This window comes from Pistacia vera, unplaced genomic scaffold (assembly GCF_008641045.1).
Source record: "Pistacia vera cultivar Batoury unplaced genomic scaffold, PisVer_v2 Contig667, whole genome shotgun sequence".
Classification (NCBI taxonomy): Eukaryota; Viridiplantae; Streptophyta; class Magnoliopsida; order Sapindales; family Anacardiaceae; genus Pistacia; species Pistacia vera.
Window position 1 is genome coordinate 205,082 of NW_022196520.1, and position 22,396 is coordinate 227,477.

The 22,396-nt window shown below is 34.3% G+C and overlaps 1 protein-coding gene across 1 annotated transcript; it reads right to left on the reverse strand.

Moving 5' to 3' along the window:
• Positions 1-17,693: 17,693 nt before the first annotated feature.
• LOC116112757 (GDSL esterase/lipase 1-like) lies at positions 17,694-22,338 on the reverse strand. The gene is made up of 6 exons (XM_031398875.1): positions 22,086-22,338; positions 18,876-19,082; positions 18,686-18,801; positions 18,390-18,590; positions 18,034-18,289; positions 17,694-17,932 (listed from the first exon to the last, which is right to left on the reverse strand). The coding sequence occupies exons 1-6, from the start codon at positions 22,336-22,338 to the stop codon at positions 17,694-17,696; spliced, it is 1,272 nt and encodes a 423-aa protein (XP_031254735.1).
• Positions 22,339-22,396: the final 58 nt, after the last annotated feature.

The window sequence follows — 22,396 nt, forward strand, 5'->3', positions numbered from 1 at the left end:
GACTTTTTCCTGGTCACTCATGGGAAATAAGGCCATTGCCCGTTTCATGGTCTCTAACCACTCCTCTGCCACCGCCGGATCGTTTGAACTACTAAACTCCAGAGGTTAGTGCTTTTAAGAAAGATTATAGATTGATTCCACTTGGCTAGAAGGTGTAGCACCCATCGGCATAACTGGTCTGGTTACTGGAGGTGGAACTAGTATTTGGAGTTGAGGCTGAACTACTGGAACTAAAGGATTTGCGTTCACTTGGTTACTTATACTTTCCGGGGTAACCCTCCTAAAGGCCTCAGTAATGGCTGCTTGAATCATCCTGTTGATTAGGCAGACGTAGCTGGTCTACTATTAGAAGGCGCATGGGTAGTCGGTGCTACTGGCTCACTAGTGCCCTCTTCATTGACATTCTCCTCGCCCCTCCCATTAACCTTTCGTGAATGCCTCGTAGCCATATCCTTTACTCACAAATTTCAATCAATGTTAGCTAATTCTATTCACTAAGCAAGTAAAGAAAATACTTACAACAATTGGCTGGAGAGAGTATCTTAGGAACACATGAGGAATGACAATTCCATTACTTACAAACACCATTACCAACATCAATTAAATATAAAATAACTATAACAATTCAATCAAAACATCATTTCGAACACCCAAAATCGTGCTCTGATACCAACTGTAAAACCCCTCCCTAGTCTTGTATTTCCTAAGTATCCCTTGGCCATTGAGAACCTAGAAAAGTATCCCTTGGCCTAGGAAAGAAGTTTATTTTAAAATCCTATTTAAAGAATAAACCTGTAGTTTAAAAACATTTTTTTTAATTTTCTAAACTATAATAAGTTCATTGTACAAGTCAAATAATATAGTTTCCTTTCTTGGAGTAAATTATAAAATCTATAGTAATAATTACTAGAACATACACACTTTTACAAATTTTACTAGCAATTTGATTTCCTTTATTAACACAAACATATTTACTCCATTATAGAACATGGACATATTTACTGCATTATGAAATATGAACATAATTACTACACTAAATACTAGTAAAACCATTCAAGAGTGATCATTGAAACATCCCTTCATGCTCATAGCGTCCCTTGGAATCATCTCCCAGCTTCATGCCTTAATCCTTACCTGCAAAACATTTTAAAACATTTCGTAGGGTGAGCGCTAATCGCTTAGTAAGGGAATATGGCCATTTATAAACTATTAAGGTTCATTAAACAAGTATATTACTCAGGACCTTACTTACCTACAAGATATAACCTTCATTCATTGACATTAACAAGTTCATAAAACATGTCATACACTTTGGAATTCCTTAAAAACATAAGTCCTAACATAACCATACATAATATAACATAGAACATATATGAGTCATGCAATGTTCATAAACATGGCATGCATATTTCTTTTGTCTTTGTACTTGATGTTATCATTAGTCTTTATTATTCGATCAGATTTATTTGAACCATTACCTTATTCTTGGTTGTCACCATAAATGACTTATGGTTTCCACAAAGATTTCATTCCTCTGATCTTGGTTTATACCGCCAGAGACTCATAGAATTCATTTTTTAACATTTCATAAATTCGTTCATAAGTCAACTAAATAAGCTATATGCATTACCATTATGAATGCAAACATATAGGATAACATCTCTCATGCTCAATGATACTATTCATTCATTTAACATGTAACCTTGGCCAATTGCACAACTCATCAATCAATTTAGCAAAACTCCATGACATAAATATTCTCTTATTAAATTCATTGACTTAATTCATTCAATTTCTCATACAACACAAGAATTTCAACAGTAAGATTATTCACTAGATTATTAGAATTTATAAAAAAAAGATGGGAATTTCTATTAAAGATGTAGATGTCATATAGTTTGTTACTTTTCAAGCAATGTTTTGCTCGTCTTACCATTCAAATTGATTTTTGGCTAAAACATAATAGTTTTAGGTCTATTTCTCAGCTTTTTAATATTTCAAGAATCAGCTCAATCAGACTTTTATGACTTCAATGATGACTGATTTAGTGAAGCACACACAATATAAGTCTTAAAAAGCCAAATCCGAATTCTATTCATTTTTAACTAGTCACCTTCATTTGCACATTCATAGAATTTGCCATATCATTTTAAGTATAAAAGGCCATAAAAACCTCCCTCTTTACAGAACCAAAAAGTGCCAAAACATCGTCCTACTACAAATCTCTTAATTGGCATAATCATCTTCCATATACAACATTTAAGAGCACGAGTGAGTTTACTCACAAAAATTAAATTAAAAGCGAACTGTGGTAGACTCAATATAGAGGATAGGGAAATTAACGGGGTAGAGTTAACAGACCCAGACTCAAGAATACAAGAAGTTGACCCATCAGCTAAAGTAACATTAGGCAAGGAATTATATGACTGATATGTTAAAAAGGGACTACGATTACCTGTCATATGATATGTGGCACCAGAATCAATGACCCATTTGGAGGATGAGGAAATAAGACATGTATTTCGTTAACCTGACTCGACGAGAGTAGTGATGGAAGTAGATGAGGACTTCAATGATTCTTGATACTGAGAAAACTTGGTAAACTCATCAGCTGAAAACATAACCGTCTTCTCAAAAGTATCAATAACGGTAACATGAGCTAACTGAGTTTTCTGGGCCTTATTTTGCAACTTTCTACACGTGTGCTTTGTGTGACCGGGTTCATGACAGTAGTAGCACACAATCCCTCCTAACTCCGATTATCACGATAATTCGAACCCCCTTCTCTATTATTGCTCTTGTTATATGAACGTCCAGTGTCATTATTCTAACTTACAAGAGCACTACTCGACTGAACAGATGAAGTGCTTTCTGTACGAAGAACCCTAGTAAATATGTCTTGGAGGGAGGTGATCTCAGAATTGGCGAGAACCTAAGATTTAGCATATTCAAACTCAGAAGGGAGTCCAGCTAGGAAACTGATAACTACCATTTTCTCTCGTTAAGCTTGTTGAACTTTCACATTAGCACTCACGAGTAAAAGGATGTTAAGTTCTTCATATATCGTTTTAAAGTCCATAAAATAGGTCGTAAGAGACCTATCTTGTTTCTCAACTCGATAAAGGTTTTGCACATATAAAATATACGAGAAACATTCCCTTTCCTAGAATACAAAAAAATCTAGATAGTCCATCAACTCTTTCACATATTCAGAATGATTAATTAAATCAAGTACCTCACTGTTGATGGACTTCTGTACCTGCAAGAACAACCGAGCATCCTCTCTCAACCATGTTTGCTTTGAATCATCTTCAGACGAATCTTTTGTGAGATGATCATCTTTACCAATGCTTCGCAGGTAAAGACGAATTGTCTTACTCTAATCAAAATAGTTATCAGACCCATTAAGCTTATGTTCCGTAATTTTTGACATTACAGGAACCATATCAGTTATAGGCTTATTAGCCATGGTAAGAAGATGAAAAATTGATCTCAACACAAATAGCCAACACAACTTACAGACGAAAATCAACAAACTGACCCCAATACAAATAGCCAACAAAGCTCTTCAAAGAACGAAATCTAATACCAACAGAAATCAACAAAACTGATCTGATCTGGCTGAGATGCTAAGCAACTGATCACACAGACTTGCCGAAAATAACAAGATGAAGCTAGGAAGGGTGATCGGAGCACTGTACTCCGTCACACGCACCCTCACACGCCGACCCGTGAATACTACCGCAGATGAAAAGGTTGTGCGTGAAACTCACGCGCTACTCCTCCGGTGATCGGACTTCAGGGAATGGTCGATCGGTAGGAGGGGCTTCTTCCTAGGCAAGCGCTGAGAAAAAAAGGGCCACTCTCCAGGGTGACTCAAAAATAATGCTCACTTGGGCAAAAAAAAAAAAAAAAAAATGAAATTTTCTTATTTTGTATTGACAAATTATACATCAATATAAAGGAAAATAAAGAACTAATCTAGGAAATGAATAATCTAACTTCCTATTTTACATATTTGTTCCTAATATATATTGATTATAATCCTAATATCCTATTATAGATTTATACACTTAATCATGCAATATCTGTAAGATTTTGCATGATTATCTATAACAAATTTCAATACTGGTTTCAGCATTCCTTGTTACATCTACAAAAGATATGCACTTTCAACTAGTGAAAGTTCACATATTACACTACCAAAATTGCCAAGACCCTCAACACAAACCTGAAAGCAATATCATACAAATGGCTTAAGTATTTCTTTTTACAATGCAGAAGATAAAGGAAATTGTCATAAGGTTCAAGAACAATATAAACATCAAATCGACAAGAAGTTCAAACAGAGGTACTAATAATAGCTGTAAAACTAGTGTTCAAGGTGTACCAAAAGTTTGCACTTCCCATCATGAACCGAATTTGACTCCTGAACTCAGATTTATGCATGCCTAAGACCAGACTCGCCTACAATCCTTCCAAAGAACAATGGAACAACATACATACAGTTGTACCCTCACAAAACTGGTAGGACATAGTTATTTAAGCATCTGTTTACAGTAAATATGTAAGTTAGAACTCTAACTAGCATGCAATATTCAGGCAAGCAACTATATTGACTAGGTATTCGGTCATAGCACAAACATGGCTAGAAAAAAATAAATAAAAGAAAAATGGTCTAGACAGAGCAAACAAAAAAGTTTAACGAAAGAAATAAAAAGATCAAGAATCAAAATGTTCCACATGCATTTGCAACCATCTTCAAGTACTAGTGTTGCATAAATCCAACTATTTGGGAGAAATAGGTCCATTCAAGAAGAAGATTTATTTTCACAATCATTAAACAAACCTACAGAAGATAGGTGTCTTAATATGCATCATATGAACTGGGATGCAAGCCTCAAAGATGAAAACTAATGTGATAAAAAAAGGAATGATGAACATGCATAGTGTAGAAGTTCTTGATAAGGATAGTAAGGGTTCTTTAAACTTAGGATTTATCTTAATTTTATCTGTTTGAATAAAGGGATAATCCTTGACCTAAGAGTTATCAATATATCCTAATAAAGTCTATATAACTAGACTGTTGTAAACTATGCTAAAGTAGAACACAATAATAAAAATTATTAGGTGTTTTCTTCCTAATTTCATGGTATCAAAGCCAGGTTCCTCTAGCTATAAATACTAATGGTGAAAACTGCCATGACTAGTGAGAGAAAAAGTAGAAGCCAAAGTCCACCTGTTCAAGATTCATCCTCTAATCCTTCATCCCATTAGATTCCATCCTCCTCGAATATGAGATTTGGACAACTAGAAATCCTGTTTTCTTTAGGTAATAATGATAATAATTCAATCCAGATCAGTGTTCACAAACTAAACGGAAAGAATTATGTCTCATGGTCTCAAGTGGTGAAGTTGATGGTTTGAGGAAGAGGTAAACTAGGCTACTTGACTGGTAAGATAAAAGCCCCACAACAAGATGACCCAGCATACCAAAATAAGGATGCTGAGAATAGTATAGTGATGGGATGGTTAATCGATTCCATGGAACCTGTTTTTTCCTACTGCAAAGGATATTTGGCAAGTTGCAAAGGAAACATACTCTAAGGTAGGGAACTCAACACAGATATTTGAGTTGAAGTCTTAATTGAGAGCAACCAAACAAGGGAACATGACTGTAACTCAATAATATAGTGTTTTGGCTAAATTGTGGCAGGAGCTGGACTTATTCTTTGAAGCAGACTAGAGTTGTTCTCAGGATACTGCCAAATACACAAAAATGTTAAAAAAAAAAAGGTGTTTGAGTTCCTTGTGGGTTTGAATAAGGAACTAGATGTAGGGGTAAAATCCTGTGAAAAGAATCTCTACCTTCTATAAGGGAAGTATTTGCAGAGGTTAGAATAAAAGAAAGTAGGAGGAAAGTGATGATGGGTGAATCAATAGGATCCAGTAGTTTAAGCACACCATCAGAGTCTTTAGCTTTAGTTTCAAATGGTTAGGACAATCATACCAAGTCTAATGGAGAGTAGAGGATGCAAAATAGAGGAGAAAAAGAGAAAATCTAGTGTGAGTATTGTCATCGGCCAAAGTATACCAAGGCTACCTACTAGAAACTACATGGCAAGCCAACCAATTGGAAGATTAATAAGGCTGGAGGCAAGGGATTTCATGTTGGGATAGAAGAATCTAGAGATCATCCAAGGTTTGTACCATTCAACAAAGAACAGTTGGAAAACTTACAAGAATTATTCAATCAATCCAATTCTGGTTCCTTTGATCGCTCTTATTCATTTGCTGAGACTGGTAATTCCCTCACAGCTTTGCGTACCAGTGTAGGAACAACCAATTCTTGGGTTATAGATTCAAGGGCCTCAGATCATATGTCAAGTAACTCAAGTGTGTTCGTATCCTACAACCCATGTTAGGGTAATCTAAGGGTTAGAATAGCTAATGGTTCTTTATCAAAAGTAGTTGGTAAAGGGACTTTCAAGCTGTCAAAAAATCTTTATCTACAATATGTCCTTCATGTGCCTAATTTGGCTTGTAATCTCCTCTCTATTAGCAAACTAACTGAGGACTTAAAGCGTTTTGTTAATTTTTCTTCTTCTCATTGGGAATTTCAAGACACTCTCTCTGGCAGGATGATTGGCAATTCTAGAGAAGGACTCTATTATTTTGATGTCAAGGATTCTAAGAATAATCAAGCTATAACATCTAGGTGTAATTATGTCTCTATGTCTAGTAATTTAGAAATAATGTTATGGCATCACCAACTAGGTCACCCTAGTTTCCCTTATTTACAAAGATTGTTTCCTGTGTTATTTAGAAATAAAAATCCAGTATTATTTGAGTATGAAATCTGCCAAATTGCAAAACATACCAGATCAATGTTTCCAGTTAAATAATACAAGAGTTCTATACCATTTTCTGTAATTCATAGTGATATTTGGGGACCACCTAGAATTAAAAATATTGCTAGATCAAAATGGTTTATTATTTTCATTGATGATCACACTAGACTATTTTGGGTTTACCTTATGAAAGAAAAATCTGAAACAGGTAGAGGCTTCCAGAATTTCCATTCTATGGTTAAGAATCAGTTTCACACACATATTCAAGTCTTAAGAATAGATAATGGTAGGGAGTACTTCCATTCTAGCCTAGGAAACTATCTGCTCAGTCATGGAATAATACGCCAAAGTTATTGTGTAGATACCCCACAACAGAATGGTATTGCAGAAAGGAAAAATAGGCACCCTTTAGAGGTTGCCCAAGCACTTACGGTCACAAGGAACGTGCCTAATTATTTGTGGGGGGAGGCAATCCTAACAATAACTTTTTTGATAAATTGATTGCCTACTAAGAATTTAGAGTTTCTTACTCTTCTCTCCGCATTTCTTCAGACATTTCCTGATTTTAGAGCCTTAAACTCTCCACCTTTGAAAGTCTTTAGGTGTACTACCTTTGTTCATGTTCACTCTCATAACAGAGGCAAGTTAGATCCTAGGGCAATTAAGTGTGTGTTTGTAGGGTACTCTCCCACTCAACAAGGATGCAAGTGTTATCCTAGGGCCATTAAGTGTCTGTTTGTAGGGTACTCTCCCACTCAACAAAGATATAACTGTTATTGTCTTATAAGGAAGAAATTGTTTGTCGCTAAAGATATGACCCTTTTTTAGTCATAGCCTTATTTTCCCAACCCTCTTTTCAAAGGGAGAATTTACGGATTGATAATGAAGATAGTGTTTGGGAAATAACATTTCCCGCGATTCAGACTCCTACATCTACTCAAAATCCTACATCCACTCCAAGACCTCTTAATCAAAACTCACCTTTAACTCAAATCCAGCCTCTTACCAGTCCTAATTCCATCAGAACAAAAAATATTGAAAACCTTACAGTAAAAGAGAATTTTGACACTTTGACTTAGGAACATGTGAAGACATGGGGAGGTTTGACTAGGTTAAATCAACCAGACCTCAAACTTTATTCTCGAAAACATGGTTATTAGACAGTAAGAATCCTTCTGACGGTCTGCATGGCTAGTTATCCCAACTGAAAGAAGTCAATGAATTACAACATTCTGGTAAGAAAATTTTGCTTCCTAGTGAGTCTAAGTCAAATGTTGATCTTCCTATAGCTCTTAAGAAAGTGGTTAGGTCTTGTACTCTACATCATATTTCTCATTTTGTGTCCTATGACAATCTATCAGTTGATTTTTGAGTATTTGGTACTGATCTCTCAACCATAGAGGTTCCTAAGTCAATACAAGAAGCATTGGATGATCCTAAATGGAGAGAAGTTGTAATGGAAAAGATGAAGACCCTTGAAAAAATGGAACATGGGAATTGGTGAGCTTACTTGAAAGGAAGACTATTGTGGGCTGTAAATGGGTGTTTATAGTAAAATATAAGGTAGATGGTTCAATTAAGAGATACAAGGCAAGGTTGATAGCTAAGGGACACACACAGACCTATGGAGTAGATTACCAGGAAACCTTTGGTCCCGTAGCCAAGCTGAATATTATTCGAGTTCTCCTTTCCCTGACTGCAAACTTAGACTGGCCTTTGCAACAGATAGATGTAAAGAATGCTTTCTTGAATAGTGACCTGGCAGAAGAGGTGTATATGAAGTTGCCACCACGTTTTGAAGGTAATCAGATAGGGAGGAAGGTTTGTAAGCTAAAGAAATCTTTGTATGGCTTAAAACAGTTTCCTAAGGCCTGGTTTGAAAAATTTACTAAGGTTATTAGAAGTTATGGATTCACACAAGGTCAGACTTATCACACTTTGTTTTTCAAGAATAATAGGGGTAAGATTACTATCTTAATAGCATATGTAGTTGATATTATTCTTACATGAAACAATTTGGAAGAAATGGAAATGGTAAAAAATGTTTTGCCAAGGAGTTTCAAATAAAGGATTTAAGACAGTTGAGATATTTTTTAGGGATGGAGGTTGCCAAGAGTAAGAAGGGAATCTTTGTTTCTCAATGAAAATATGTTTTGGAAATGTTAAAAGATACTGGAATGTTAGGGTGTAGGCCTGCTGAGACTCCTATTAAGCCAAATGTAAAGTTTGACCAAGACAGTGGAGATACACCAATTGAAAAAGGCAGGTATCAATGACTGGTTAGGAGGCTGATATACTTGCCTCATACAAGGCCTGACATAGCCTTCTCTATAAGTGTGGTAAGCCAGCACATGCACAATCCACAAGAGAAGTATCTTGAAGCTGTAAATAGAATCTTAAGGTACTTGAAGGTGACACCTAGGAATTGACTGTTTTTTGAGAAAAACTAATGAAAGAAAGGTGGAGGCATTCACGAATGCAGACTGGGCAGGTTCAGTGAGTGATAGAAGGTCAACTTTAGGGTATTGTACTTTCGTTTGAGGAAATTTGGTGACTTAGACAAGCAAGAAGTAAACTGGGTTGCAAGGAGCACTACAGAAGCTGAATTTCAAGCAATGGCACAAGGTATTTGTGAGCTGATATGGTTAAAAAGACTCTTGGCATAACTAAGAATCAAAAGTGAAGATCCTATGAAGCTCTTCTATGATAACAAGGCTACGATTGGGATTGTGCATAATCCAATACATCGTGATAAAACCAAACATGTGGAGATTGATAGGCAATTTATTGAAGAGAAGATTGATGACAAGTTGTTATATGTTATCTATCTACCTACTAGCCAAAAGACTCTGGACATTCTTACAAAAGGATTGTTTAGATAGAATTTCGACAATCTATTTTCGAAGTTGGGAATGCTAAATATTTTCTCACAAGCTAAAGGGGGAGTGTAGAAGTTCTTGATAAGCACAATAAGGGTTTTTTAAACTTAGAATTTATCTTAATTTAATCTGTTTGAATAAAGGCATGATCCTAGACCTAAGAGTTATCTAGATATCCTAATAAAGTCTATATAACTAGACTACTATAATAAAAATTATCAAGTGTTTTCTTTCTGATTTCACAAAGATTATTCAACCTTTACCCAACAACAGTAATTCAATAAATTATTAAGAAACAAAAAACTGAGAATAATCATTAAGTACTTCAGTCATTCTCCAAGAAGAGCTCTCCATAAGGGATTTCATACGTATAAGTACTTCTCTAGAAGTGATCAATTTCCTGCATAAATATTCCAAATATCTGTAGGAAAACTTTATGAAACTAACAGAATATGATAAAGAAAATCCTAAAATCATGAGACCTAAAACAAACATTTGATACACTCAAGACCATGAATAATTTCAACAGACATTGGTGACGACTGAAGACTTCCAGCCTAGAGAGATAGAGACAGCGAAAATTGAACACATCAATAAAAAAATAAAAAATAAAAAAAAAACACTGAGAATTTACATGCTTTTTAATGATAAACACATAAGCCTAAGTGTAAAAAAGCATATCTGCTAGGTGTGGGTGAATTTTGAGATGTCCATCCCATCCATCAAGACTTCCAAGCCAAAATCCCATGTACCGAATTCTTGTTCAAGAAAAGGAAAGCAATCCTCAATCAATATTAGGCAATTCAGATCATTAGGGGAAACTAAATAACTGATTTATAATGCCCAAAACTAAAAGCATGGAGGAATCCAACAAAAAACCAATGATTACATAAATCCACAAAAAAGAATTTAAAATTACATTGGTCAAGCATCAGCGGAAGCATGAAAAACTACAATGCTACAACTGCATGTAAATTAAAAAGAATCAACTGGCAAGATTACTTATTCATAATCATCATTGAGATAACGATTTCCCAATTACTTATCAATAATCATAATTGAGATAACTCTTTCCCATCACATATACTTCTAAAGGTGGAAAAGTAACCCGCCCGGCCCGACCCGCGGCGGGTTACATTCTTTGGCGGGCCGGGTTAGGCCCGCCATTTTTGAGAAAATGGCTGGCCCGGCCCGGCCCGCCAACCCTAACCCTCCGGGTTAGGCGCGGTCCGGGCCGGGTTAGCCTGATTTTTTTTTTTTTTAATTTAACTTTTCAAATAAATAATTATAAATATAATTGTTTTTAGTTAACTTTTCAAATATCAATAATTCAATTCAATTAATTTTTTTTTTTTGTTAACATTTCAAATATTAATTCAATTTTAATACAATAAAATTGTAATATAAGAAAAATTAGACTTATTCATTTATCAAAAAATAAAATAAGAAATTACAACAATTATTGCCTCGTTAAAAACCTCACCAAGAAAAACCCAATCGGAGAAAAACTTGGTAAAGAAAAAAGAGTGCAATAATTGACAATTAATTTACAAATTAGATTTTATAAAACAACTAATTTGGGGGTGGTTCACTAGGACCTCCCTCATCTGTATCATCTATATTACAAAATTGAAATGATTCTATTAAATTATTGTCGACAACCTCGTATTGATCTTGATGGCGTAATCATTCCCAATCTCGAAGACATGTGAGGACTTCAATCATTTTTGGAGAAAGTTTAGTCCTCCTTTCATTTAAAATTCTTCCACTTGCACTAAATGTTTGTTCGGATGAAACGGTTGAGACAGGAACAACGAAAACATCCAAGACAAGTCTTGATAATACTGGAAAAATACATTTTCTGGCTCTCCAATACTCTAAGATATCAAAGTGATCTGCTGGTAACATTTCGGGGGTTGCCAAATATTGTTGAAGTTCATTACTCTGCGACTCCATGGAGGACAGTATATTAGTTGTTGTTGTTGTTGTTGGTGGTGGTGCTTCTGAAGAGGAGGCTGTGGCTGTGCTTCGGATTCGGGTCCTCTTCGGCCTATTCAGTGCATTCCAAGAGTAGAAGTCTTCATTTGTTGTTTCTTCTGATGCAGCTTTCCTAGATATTTCGCCTCTTTGCGGGTTCCCATACCTGTTTTCATATTGGAAATATACTTTGAAAATACTATTTTTTACCTCTCCTATTTGATTGACATATGCTTCGGTTTGTAAATTTTCACTTAAACTGTCAAAACAATTTTCTAAACGTGCTAATTTAATTCTATGATCAAATATAGCACCTAAACAATAAAGAAAATGAATGAGTTCTCAATATTTCAAAAAAAAAATTTCCATTGCCTTTATTGATGCATTTAAAATTTCATTGTCTTTGTTTTTTGTAAATAACTTGGAAATTTTTATAATTGTATGTATTGCCAATGGACTAGTAGGATAATACACACCAGAAAATTGTAAAGTGGATTGGTAAAAAAATTTAAGAAAAGAATGAAATATTTTAACTATCTGCCAATCATTTTCTACCAAATAATGATGACCTCTATTATTTGCTACAAAATAACTAATTATATTAGCATAAGGTAAACATGAATCAAGCACTAAATAAGTACTATTCCATCTAACAGGTATATCTAATGCAAAAGTTCTAGGAGACATATTTGATTTTATACAAACTTCTTGAAATTCAGCATTTCTTTTATTACTACTAGTAATCCAAGCTAAAGATTCCCTAATTCTATCAATATTTTGTTTAATTGTTTTCATACCACTTTTCACAATTAAATTAATAACATGATATGCACAACGTTGGTGAAAAAACTTCAAATTGTTATATAAAGGATAATTAATTTGAAAAAAAATATATAGCTTTACTATTAGAACTTGTATTATCTAAAGTTAAACTTATCACTTTATCAATAATATCATAATCTTCTAAAACTTCAACAATTTTATTATAAATTTGTTGACCACTATGATCCACATCCATTAATCTAAATCCTAATAAAGATTTATTTAATTTAAATTTATTATCAAAATAATGACTAGTCACACAAATATAATCTTGTTTAGCTCTACCACTCCAAATATCGGCAGTTAGAGCCACACTAATATGACAAGTATGTAATTTATTTTTTAATTCTAATTTCATTTTTTTAAACAATTTTATTAAATCATTTCTAGTTGCAGTTTTAGAATAACTTTTAAATCCTGGAAAAAATGAATTTTGAACAAATCTTTCAAAATATTTATCTTCAGCCATATTAATAAGTTGATCAGCTGCAGCAATATATAAAGCTAACTGTTCCCTATATACATCAGAATTATAACGCCAAGTAGTACCCATATTAGTTATTTGAGTTTGATTGCTTTCTCTATTTCCATGTTGATTAATATGTTTATTAGCATGCATTTTTAAAGTACTAGTACCATTACCTGAATCAGCTTTATAAACATTTGCACAATATTTGCATCTTGCTTTCTTGACTTGAACGCCATTTTCTGTCTCGTAAAACTTGTCGAAATGCGCCCAAACGTCTGATGTGTGCCTGTCTTTGGTTTCGACGGCAGTTGATGAACCCGCCTCAGCTTGAGATGGAGTTGGACGAGGATGATGATTACGAGAACGACTTCTAGAACCATCGGGAGCTGTTGGAATCGACGACATATTTTGAGGTGTATCGGATTCTGAGACTGGGACAACATGACTATTTGAATCTCCTGCATTCATAGTAAAATCAGCGGAACTAGGACTAGGATAGTAGTTTCCTTCATCATTGAAATTGATGGGAGAGAAATATATATCCATTGTAGTTGAAAAAAAAATTGATGTAGAAGAAATAAAAATTAAAGAAAGAGAATTGGAATATGGAAATTGGAATTTTGAAAATTGGAAATATGAATTAAAAATTGCAAAAACTAATAAAAATTAATCCATTGTAGTTGAAAAAAAAATTGATGTAGAAGAAATAAAAATTAAAGAAAGAGAATTGGAATTTGGAAAATTGGAAATATGAATTGAAAATTGCAAAAACTAATAAAAATTAAAATAAGAGCAAATTGATAACAAAGAGATTAAGAGAATAAATGAATAATTGAGAGAATAGAGATTAGAGAATATGAGAGAATGAGAGAAGTTGAGTTGTGAGAAAAATATGAGAGTTTAGGGCCAATTTTTAGAAAAAAAATGGAGAAAGAAAATGACAAAAAGACCCCTCCAACGGTTATAAAACGGCTATATTTCAAGGGTAAAATGGTAATTTAAAAAAATAAATAAATTTTACAAATTTTTTTATTTTTTATAGCCAACCCGCCTGCCAACCCGTCGAGTTGGCGATCCTTCTGCAGAGAGGACAAAATAGCAACCCAGCCCACCCGGGGGTTACTGGTGGGTTGAACCCTCTTCATTGCGGGCTAGGTTAGGGTTGACCCGCTTAATCCGGCCCATTTGTTCCACCTCTAGTGTGGACTTTTGCGCTGAGATATGCAAGAAGAAAAACATTCAAGCTTGTACACACAATGTACTAAAAATTAAACAGAATTAAATGAGATGAATTGACATCAATGAAATACATAAGGTTCTATTAATAATATTATGGATTATGCCTTAATTTATATATATGCTAGAAATCACTTCATTATGTTATGCTTCCTTTTCTCATTTTAGAAATCACTTCATTATGTTATGCTTCCTTTTCTCATTTAAGAAATCAAGAATCTCATGTGGATATTGATAAAGTGGACTTGGGTAGAATTCAAGCTCAAAAGCTAGTTAAAGGGGGGAATGAGTACAACCACATACAAGGGTGGACTCACATGGGGTCAAGTGACCCCACTTGGGTTTTATTTTAATTTTTTTTTCAATTTTGCCCCATAAAAAAACTAAATTATAAATTACAGTAAATTAAATTAATTAAAAATTTTGACTTTCTCTAATAATATTTTTCCCTATTTTCTCCCCAATCTCAACTTTTTCTCTTGTCCAACGTGCCCCACTCCATCTCTCCAATCCCTATTTTTCTCTAATAATATATTAAAATTTATGCAATCATTTAATTTTGTGTTTAGTCTATTTATGATGAAAGATTTACTTAGCTTTACAAATGAACTTTCTCAAGCACTACAAAAAAAAGATCAAGATATTGTAAATGCTATGAATTTGATTGAAACGTGTAAACAAGCTTTACAATTGATGAGGGATAGTGGATGGGAGAATTTACTTAGCAAAGTTTGTTATGTTTGTGCCAAACATGACATTGATATTCCAAATATGGATGACAGACAAATTTTTTATTCAAGGGTGATCACAACGGAAGACTAAGTGTATCACAAATGTGCATCATTATTGTATTGAAGTATTTTAATGTCCTAATATTTTAATGTCCTAGATATGCAGCTTCAAGAGTTGAATAGTGGTTTCAATGAGGTAAACATTGAATTGCTTATTTGTTTGGCATGCTTATGTCCAAATGAAATTTTTGTTGCTTTTGATAAGTAAAAATTGATGTGCCTTGCTTAACTTTATCTAGAAGATTTTTCTAACTTAGAACTCATAGCGCTTGATTCTCAATTTGAAATTTACATTTTGGATGTACGCTCTAATGTCAAATTTATGGAATTGAATGAGATTGGAGATCTTGCAAGAGTGATGGTTGAAACTAAGAAGGATAGAGTGTTTATATTAGTTTATATGTTGATAAAATTAGCATTGATTTTACTAGTTGCCACTGCTAGTGTAGAGAGAGCATTTTCAGCAATGAATGTTGTGAATAATCATTTGCAAAATAGAATGAGTGATCAATGGTTGAATGATAGTTTAATTGTGTATATAGAGAAGAATGTATTTGAAATCTCGTCGAGAGCAATTATAAATGTATTAGTTAATAAGAATTTTATTAATACAAATATTTGTGTTTATTTGTATTTATATTTATATTTATGTTAATTGTTACTTTACCCTTTGATCCCTCTAAGTTTCATTCCTAGGTCTGCCCCTGACCACATATATACAACCAACCTGACGATGTGGGACAAATTCAACTTCAATACCTCCCCTACACTCGGATGTTATGCTTCCTTTTCTCATTTAACAAATTAATGAATTTCTTGTGCATATTGATAAAATGGGCTTGAGTTCTCACGCTCAAATGTTATGCTTCCTTTTCTCATTTAACAAATTAACGAATCTCATGCAGATTTAGATAAAGTGAGCTTAGGTAAAACTCAAGTCTAAAAGCTGGCTCAAAGGAAGAGAGAGTCTAATCACATATATACGCCATAACAATTTACTAACTTGGCAATGTAAGACAAATTCAACTTCAATACCCTCCCTTACGCTCAACATGCAAGGCCGGTCCAAACCCAATGTGGGATAAATTCAACTTCAATAGATATATACATAATTTCATATAAAAACAGTGAGATACATACATACATACATGAAACAACCAAGCCCAGGATTATCAGATTTTGGATCATATATTATCAAGTCCAGCGGCCCAGCCATATTTTTCACTAATGAAAAAAAAAATTACATGTATAAGTTAATTAGCTTATTAACTTAATTGTTGAACCAATAAGTTTGTGCCTAGTCAATCACATAGCAGCACCAATACTAATGCAATTAATTATATTGTAAAAATTAATGCATATGAGTTTTCTTCATTTTGCCTTAACTAATTAAGGACACAATAAAAATGTAAAACATTAATAATGTCCTCTGTCTCTTTAAAAAAAGATTAATTTGAATTCTTTAAATGGTAAATTATCCATTATAAATTACTTACCATTTTAATATATATTTAGAACCTTTTCATAATCTAATTAAATACACACATATATATGGCAAAATAATTAATATTCACTATATATGACTAACAGCACATTGATGAGAATTTTAACCATGGTTGAAGTTTCTTAACCTATAAATTAATTAGCCCTTGGAAAGGCTAATCAGTTGCAGATTGAAGCAAGATGGAGAACAAAGGGGTTAGTGTTAGTGTTAGTGTTATGTTGGTTGTGCTAGTGATAGTAGTGTGTGCGGGAGGGGGAGATGCCATGGCTCATTACGACTGCTACAAGTTATGCATGCATGTATGCACTTTCTATAAAGAAGAATGTATGAAAGTATGTAAGGAGAGGTGTAAACACTCGGCCACTCTTCAGGATCACATTCACTTCTGCAAACTCGGTTGTTCATTTCATCACTTCAACAAATTGGCCCACGGTACATATATTTGTTCTCTCTATGTGTGTGTAATTCCCTCTTGTTTTTCTCTTTCTAACGCTTTCTATACGTTGTTTTTGCAGATGCAGATAAAGTGGGGAGCTGCATAAACGAATGCTCAAATAAATTTTGAAGCGTCTTTGGTTTAGGATAATTAATAAATTACTTATAAGATCAGCGAATGTATTTGATCTGTATTCAAGCATCAATAAATTGTTATTCTCAAGTACTTTTTCAGTGAGTTCACATAATGGCATTGAAAGCCTGCGTACAAAGAATTTGACTAGAAATAGTGGCCAAGACTTCCTTTTAATTTTCACAGTTTTCGATATAAATTCTAGCAATTTCAAACCAACTAAAAATGCTACCTAAATTACACTGGTAAGTTAAAATTTTTCCATGAATATTGCTATAACGATATAAAAGTAATTAAGATTAAACAACTCAAATACATCATGAAATCCAAGAACAATGAAATATATAAAGCAGTAAAAACCCGTGGAAGAAGTCATGTCAGCTCGAAGAACATACGATGGGAGCTAGTCTTATATATGGTGGCGTTTGTTTTTTAATCTAAATATGATTGTATAGTACCGAATCAATTTATTTATTGAATAGATTTGAATAACTGAATTTCAATGATATGTTTACAAAAACTACATCATTTCATAAACAATTTATTTAATAAATCGACTAAACAGATCATAATAAATAATCTTATGCAGAAATGAATCATGAAAGTTCAAACAATTGCTTCACATTGTAAGGCCCTATGACATTTGGTACTCCACTCCAAATAAGCTCTGCCAATTGGTTGTTCGCCTTTTCTGTGGTGTGGCCTCCATCAAAGAACACATACTCACAAGGATTTGAGCAGAGATTGTAAGCATCTTTTCCGGTAAATCCCCCTCCACAATTTTGTCCATTAAATTGCCCAGTGCCACAACATGCTATTATCCCTTCTTTAAAACCTTCAAGACACAATTAAATATGGAGTTTAAGTATAAATTAATCACATGCATTAATTAAAAGCCATTCAAAATTAATATATGATAGATATTTAGAAACATACCATATTTTGAAGCATGGTTAATTCTATCAAGAAGTGCCGTATAATAATCAAATATGGAGTATTTGAAGCCAGTTAAACGCGATTCTAACTTTTTAAGAGCGTTTGAGAGAGCTCTATTGTGCATTGTTCCATGTACCAAAAGGTTTTTATTACAACTTCCGTTGAGTTGAGGATAAAATTGTTTCATCAATGGCATACAACCCAATGGTCCAACATTCTGGAACGCAAATTTCCTTCCACCTAGCTCATATATTTCCTGCAAAGAATTGAAACCCCATATCAATATTAAGAAAACTTTTGTTAAATTGCAATGTAATATTAGATTGATTGAGAGATTACTACTGATCTTATTATACCTTGAGTGCATTAGTTAAATTGCCAACCACCATCCTTTGGAACTGCTGTCGTTGAGCTAGAGTCGCATTAGGGTTTTTGTTGTTGAAGCTAAAGTAATCGTTCCCTCCCATGCTAATTAAGAAAACAGATCTCTTCAGGACCTCTTTGTCTAATGAACTTGCCACCTTCTTGAAATTGGTTAGTTGTCCCGGAAGGCTTATCTGTAATTGATTACTTAATTGTTTAATGATCATGTCCAAGACTAACTTCGTTAATTACAATTCAAGAAAAGAGAAAAAAGGAAAGACACACATACCAGGCCAGGCATAGTGTCAAAAACACCTGATCCAGCTGAAGCAAAGTTGACTCCATCACTAAAGTTTGCTCCTGGTTGTAGGTATGGTGGAACCATATTCAAATTCGCATACTTGGCTGCAACCACAATTATATTAATTAACTCGGATTAATAAATTAGTAATTAAATTCTTAATTTTAGGATTTTTTACCGATAAAGTCTGGGACTATGAGGCCATCTGATACTCTTCCAGTAGATTGATTGTGGAAAGTTATTCCATACGGATAGTATGCTTGTGCAACTCTCATGCTACTATTAAGGTACTTATTATTTCCTGCATCAAACAGTGAGTCTCCAAACACGAACAAAAGCTTATGCTCTTGCCCATTGCATACTCTTGGGTTGAGACTTATTGAACCTAAAATTATGACAAAAAGGAAATAACTTAGGCTTGCCATGAATGAGAATCTAAATCCTTCTTCAATGTAGTGATGAGACCATGTGTTACATCCATAAATATATATTTTCATATTGAACTAATTAACTAAATATTGTTGAGTTTTGTTATAGGAAAATTCTATTTTAAACAGTACTTTGTCTTGAGAGATGATTTTAATTAGTATCATATTGAACTAATAACTAAAATATTGTTGAGTTTTGTTGTAAGAATATTAATTCACATGGTGATGTATAACATTTTTCTGTTAAGCCACAATTATCAACAAAATGGAATTTGATTTAAATTCCAATGTCGAACAATTCAAAAGCACAAAAAGATAATTCTTTTCGGAATAACATAACTTTTAATAACTGATTAACTAATGTTAATTATAACAAAATTTAATGACTAAACCATTACCATAAGCCTATGAAGAACAGTTGGGAAAACCAATATTCCTATTTTCGGTTTATACATCTCAAAAAGTAAAAGCAATGACCACACAATAAACCTTGAAAATTAGGTCTTCGGTCATCACGTTTACATCTTTAATAAGGAGACTTAACCATCAAGACCATGATCACACGATGATGTGCATCGTAGAAATCAAGTGAACTAATTTCTCGTCAACCCCTTTTGAATGGTTGTTGAAGTTACAAGGCTAGGTCTGTAAACTTTTTCAATACCAATTCACGTTAATTACTTATTATTAATTTTGGAATATCAAATTGATGGTACATGTTTCTAACAATAACTAAAAAAAGAGAAACAAGTCTTTTTAATAAGAAAAAAAACAAATGTTTATATGCATGCTAACCAAATGAAAAACTAGATCTAAATGTAGTACAACTAGGGGTGTCAGCTGAGCCGAGCCAAGCCAGCTTATGAGAAGCTTGTTGTGAGCAACAAGTCGGGTTCCGAGTGTCATCCGGCTTGGCTCGACAAGGCTTGCGAGCTTTCATTGGCTTGATTGAGTTTTAGGGCGATATTTACAAGTATTGAGGGTGTTATGTAAATTGACATGTAAAACTTTGTAAAAAAGACAAATGACCCACAATTCCCAATTAATCGAAATTTCAAAACAGATGTTCAAAATTCGCAAAAGGCAAAACACATTTCAAAGAAAAAACCCTAACCCTAACTTAGACATCATTGATTTCCATTGACCACCGCTTCAACCAGCTAATTATCCGTCAACCACCACCTTTTCAACCAGCTGATTATCCGTCGACCACCACCTCTTCTCGCTATCTCCTTCGCCGACGACTATTGCAACTAGTGTCCACACAAAACCACTTCCAAACGGCTATTACAAATTTACAACCCATCTCGCTCTATCTCTTGTCGGCCGCCTCTCTCAATATTTTAACCTCCATCTTTTATACTCCTCTGGTTGGATGACCTAGTCATTCTCTTTTTCCAACTCTTTAACATGTTTTTCGGTGTGTATTTTTGGGATATCGTTTAAGAAGTTTAATGGCAAAAACTTCTAGAAGAACACTACAACTGCTAGTAGTAATATGTCTAGTACTGTAGTTACTAAGGTAAATCCTTTTGAAGGTTTTAATCATGCTCGAGTTTGAGCCAGCTCGTGTAAAAAATGAATTGAGTCTCGAGCTCAATTTCCCTGCTTGTCAGGCTCGAGACTTGACTTGCACTTGCCAAAGTCCAAAACGAGTCAGGCTCGTTTAAGCCAAAACTTGATTCGACTCGACTAGTTTACAACCCTAGTTAGAATTTAAGCCCAAGGGAATGCCCAAGCTAAAAGACCGGTTTGATAAATGGGAGAGCCCCTAGGCTTAAGTACCACATTGGTGGGTGTGGGATCCTAACTGCACCACCCGCCCCCCCCCCCCCCCCCCCCCCGCCCTCTCCCTTTCTTAGAGCAAATGTTTATGACGGCTTTTACTCTATTGACACTCACTTGATGGCAGCAGCCCCCCCCCCCCCCCCCCCCCCCTTAAGAGCCAATGGCCATGATGACTTTTTCCCTCTATCGACACTCACCCGATGGTAGCCATTTCCCCCTTTGGGGGGCTTCACTCACTTATCAGTTATTCGATGCAGCACCCCCTACCAAGGAGAGCACACTGCACCTTAGTCTAGCTTCACTCACCTATCAATTATTCGATACAACACCCCCTACCAAGGAGAGCACACTGCACCTTAATCTAGCTCATAGATAGTCATTTCCGCAATCCAACGAGAGCACCAATATTAGAACTCAAGCCCAAAAGAGAGTTCAACCCAAAAGACCGGCCTGATAAGTGGAGAGCCCTTAGGCTTAAGTACCACACTTGGTGGGTGTGAGATCCCGATGTGGGATCCTAACAAAATGTCTTTTGTGATTGTCAACTACATAAACATATAGTTTTTTTTTTTTCTTGAAATGGGTTGCCCATTTCTCTTTTGAATAACTTTTTCTTTCATTGATTCAAATCAATTACAACCAAAAAAAAAAACAAAAACAAAAACAAAAACAAAATCTAAAATAAAAAGTGATGAGGATGTATAAAAGAAATTAGAGTTTAATTTAGAAGAGATTTCTTTCTAAGCGCATTTAATTGATGATATTTATTATGGCAATTGATTTTTCTTTCATAATTTTACATTTGAAATTTGTGCAGAAGCAAATCTACCTTCATCAATGGTATTTTATTACCGTATTTTTCTTAAGATGGGCTATCTCATATTTTAATTAATCTTTCCTTATGCATTTGGCCTGAAAAGAAAGCTATAGAAGCTACTTGAACAAAACAACCATGCATATTTTCACTCTTATTGGGTTCTTTTGTTTTACTTTGAACGGATTGAATATGTATACATTATTAAGTGGTACGGTAAGGTTCTTGGCAGTTGAGGGCGCATGAATCCACACAACCTTCTAGTGCTTCTGCATCTGCAACAATATATAAATAATTTCAGTTGATGAAATATATACTCATCGAAACGAAATGAATTACTTAAAGGGATGAGGAATACCAGATTGGATGATAGAGCACAAGGAAGTTGCACAGCCAAGATTGCAGAGATATATAGCCTTAGAGCGCGGTGGAATCTCACAATTTCTGGTACATATGATGTTGCAAACTTCAACAACTTCGCTATGAGCACACTCCTCTGCACATTTCTTTTTGCATTCTTCAAATTTGGCCTGCACTTTGTGCACTGAGAGAATTATCATCATCGTCATGACAACCATTATCACAAGACACCTTGAGTTGTTTCTCTCCATTGTTGTTTGTTGTAAGTCTCTCAGTTTCTTGACTTTCTTTTGTTGCTTGAATATTGAT

Bases quoted from the DNA above. Each gene is read 5' to 3' on its own strand.
- LOC116112757 (XM_031398875.1), bottom strand. From the start codon at position 22,338: ATGGAGAGAAACAACTCAAGGTGTCTTGTGATAATGGTTGTCATGACG. The intron at 18,802-18,875 runs GTAAAAAATCCT...TTGTGGTTGCAG, and splicing joins CATAGTCCCAGACTTTATCG to CCAAGTATGCGAATTTGAAT. The intron at 18,591-18,685 runs GTATGTGTGTCT...AATCAATTACAG, and splicing joins TTGACACTATGCCTGGCCTG to ATAAGCCTTCCGGGACAACT.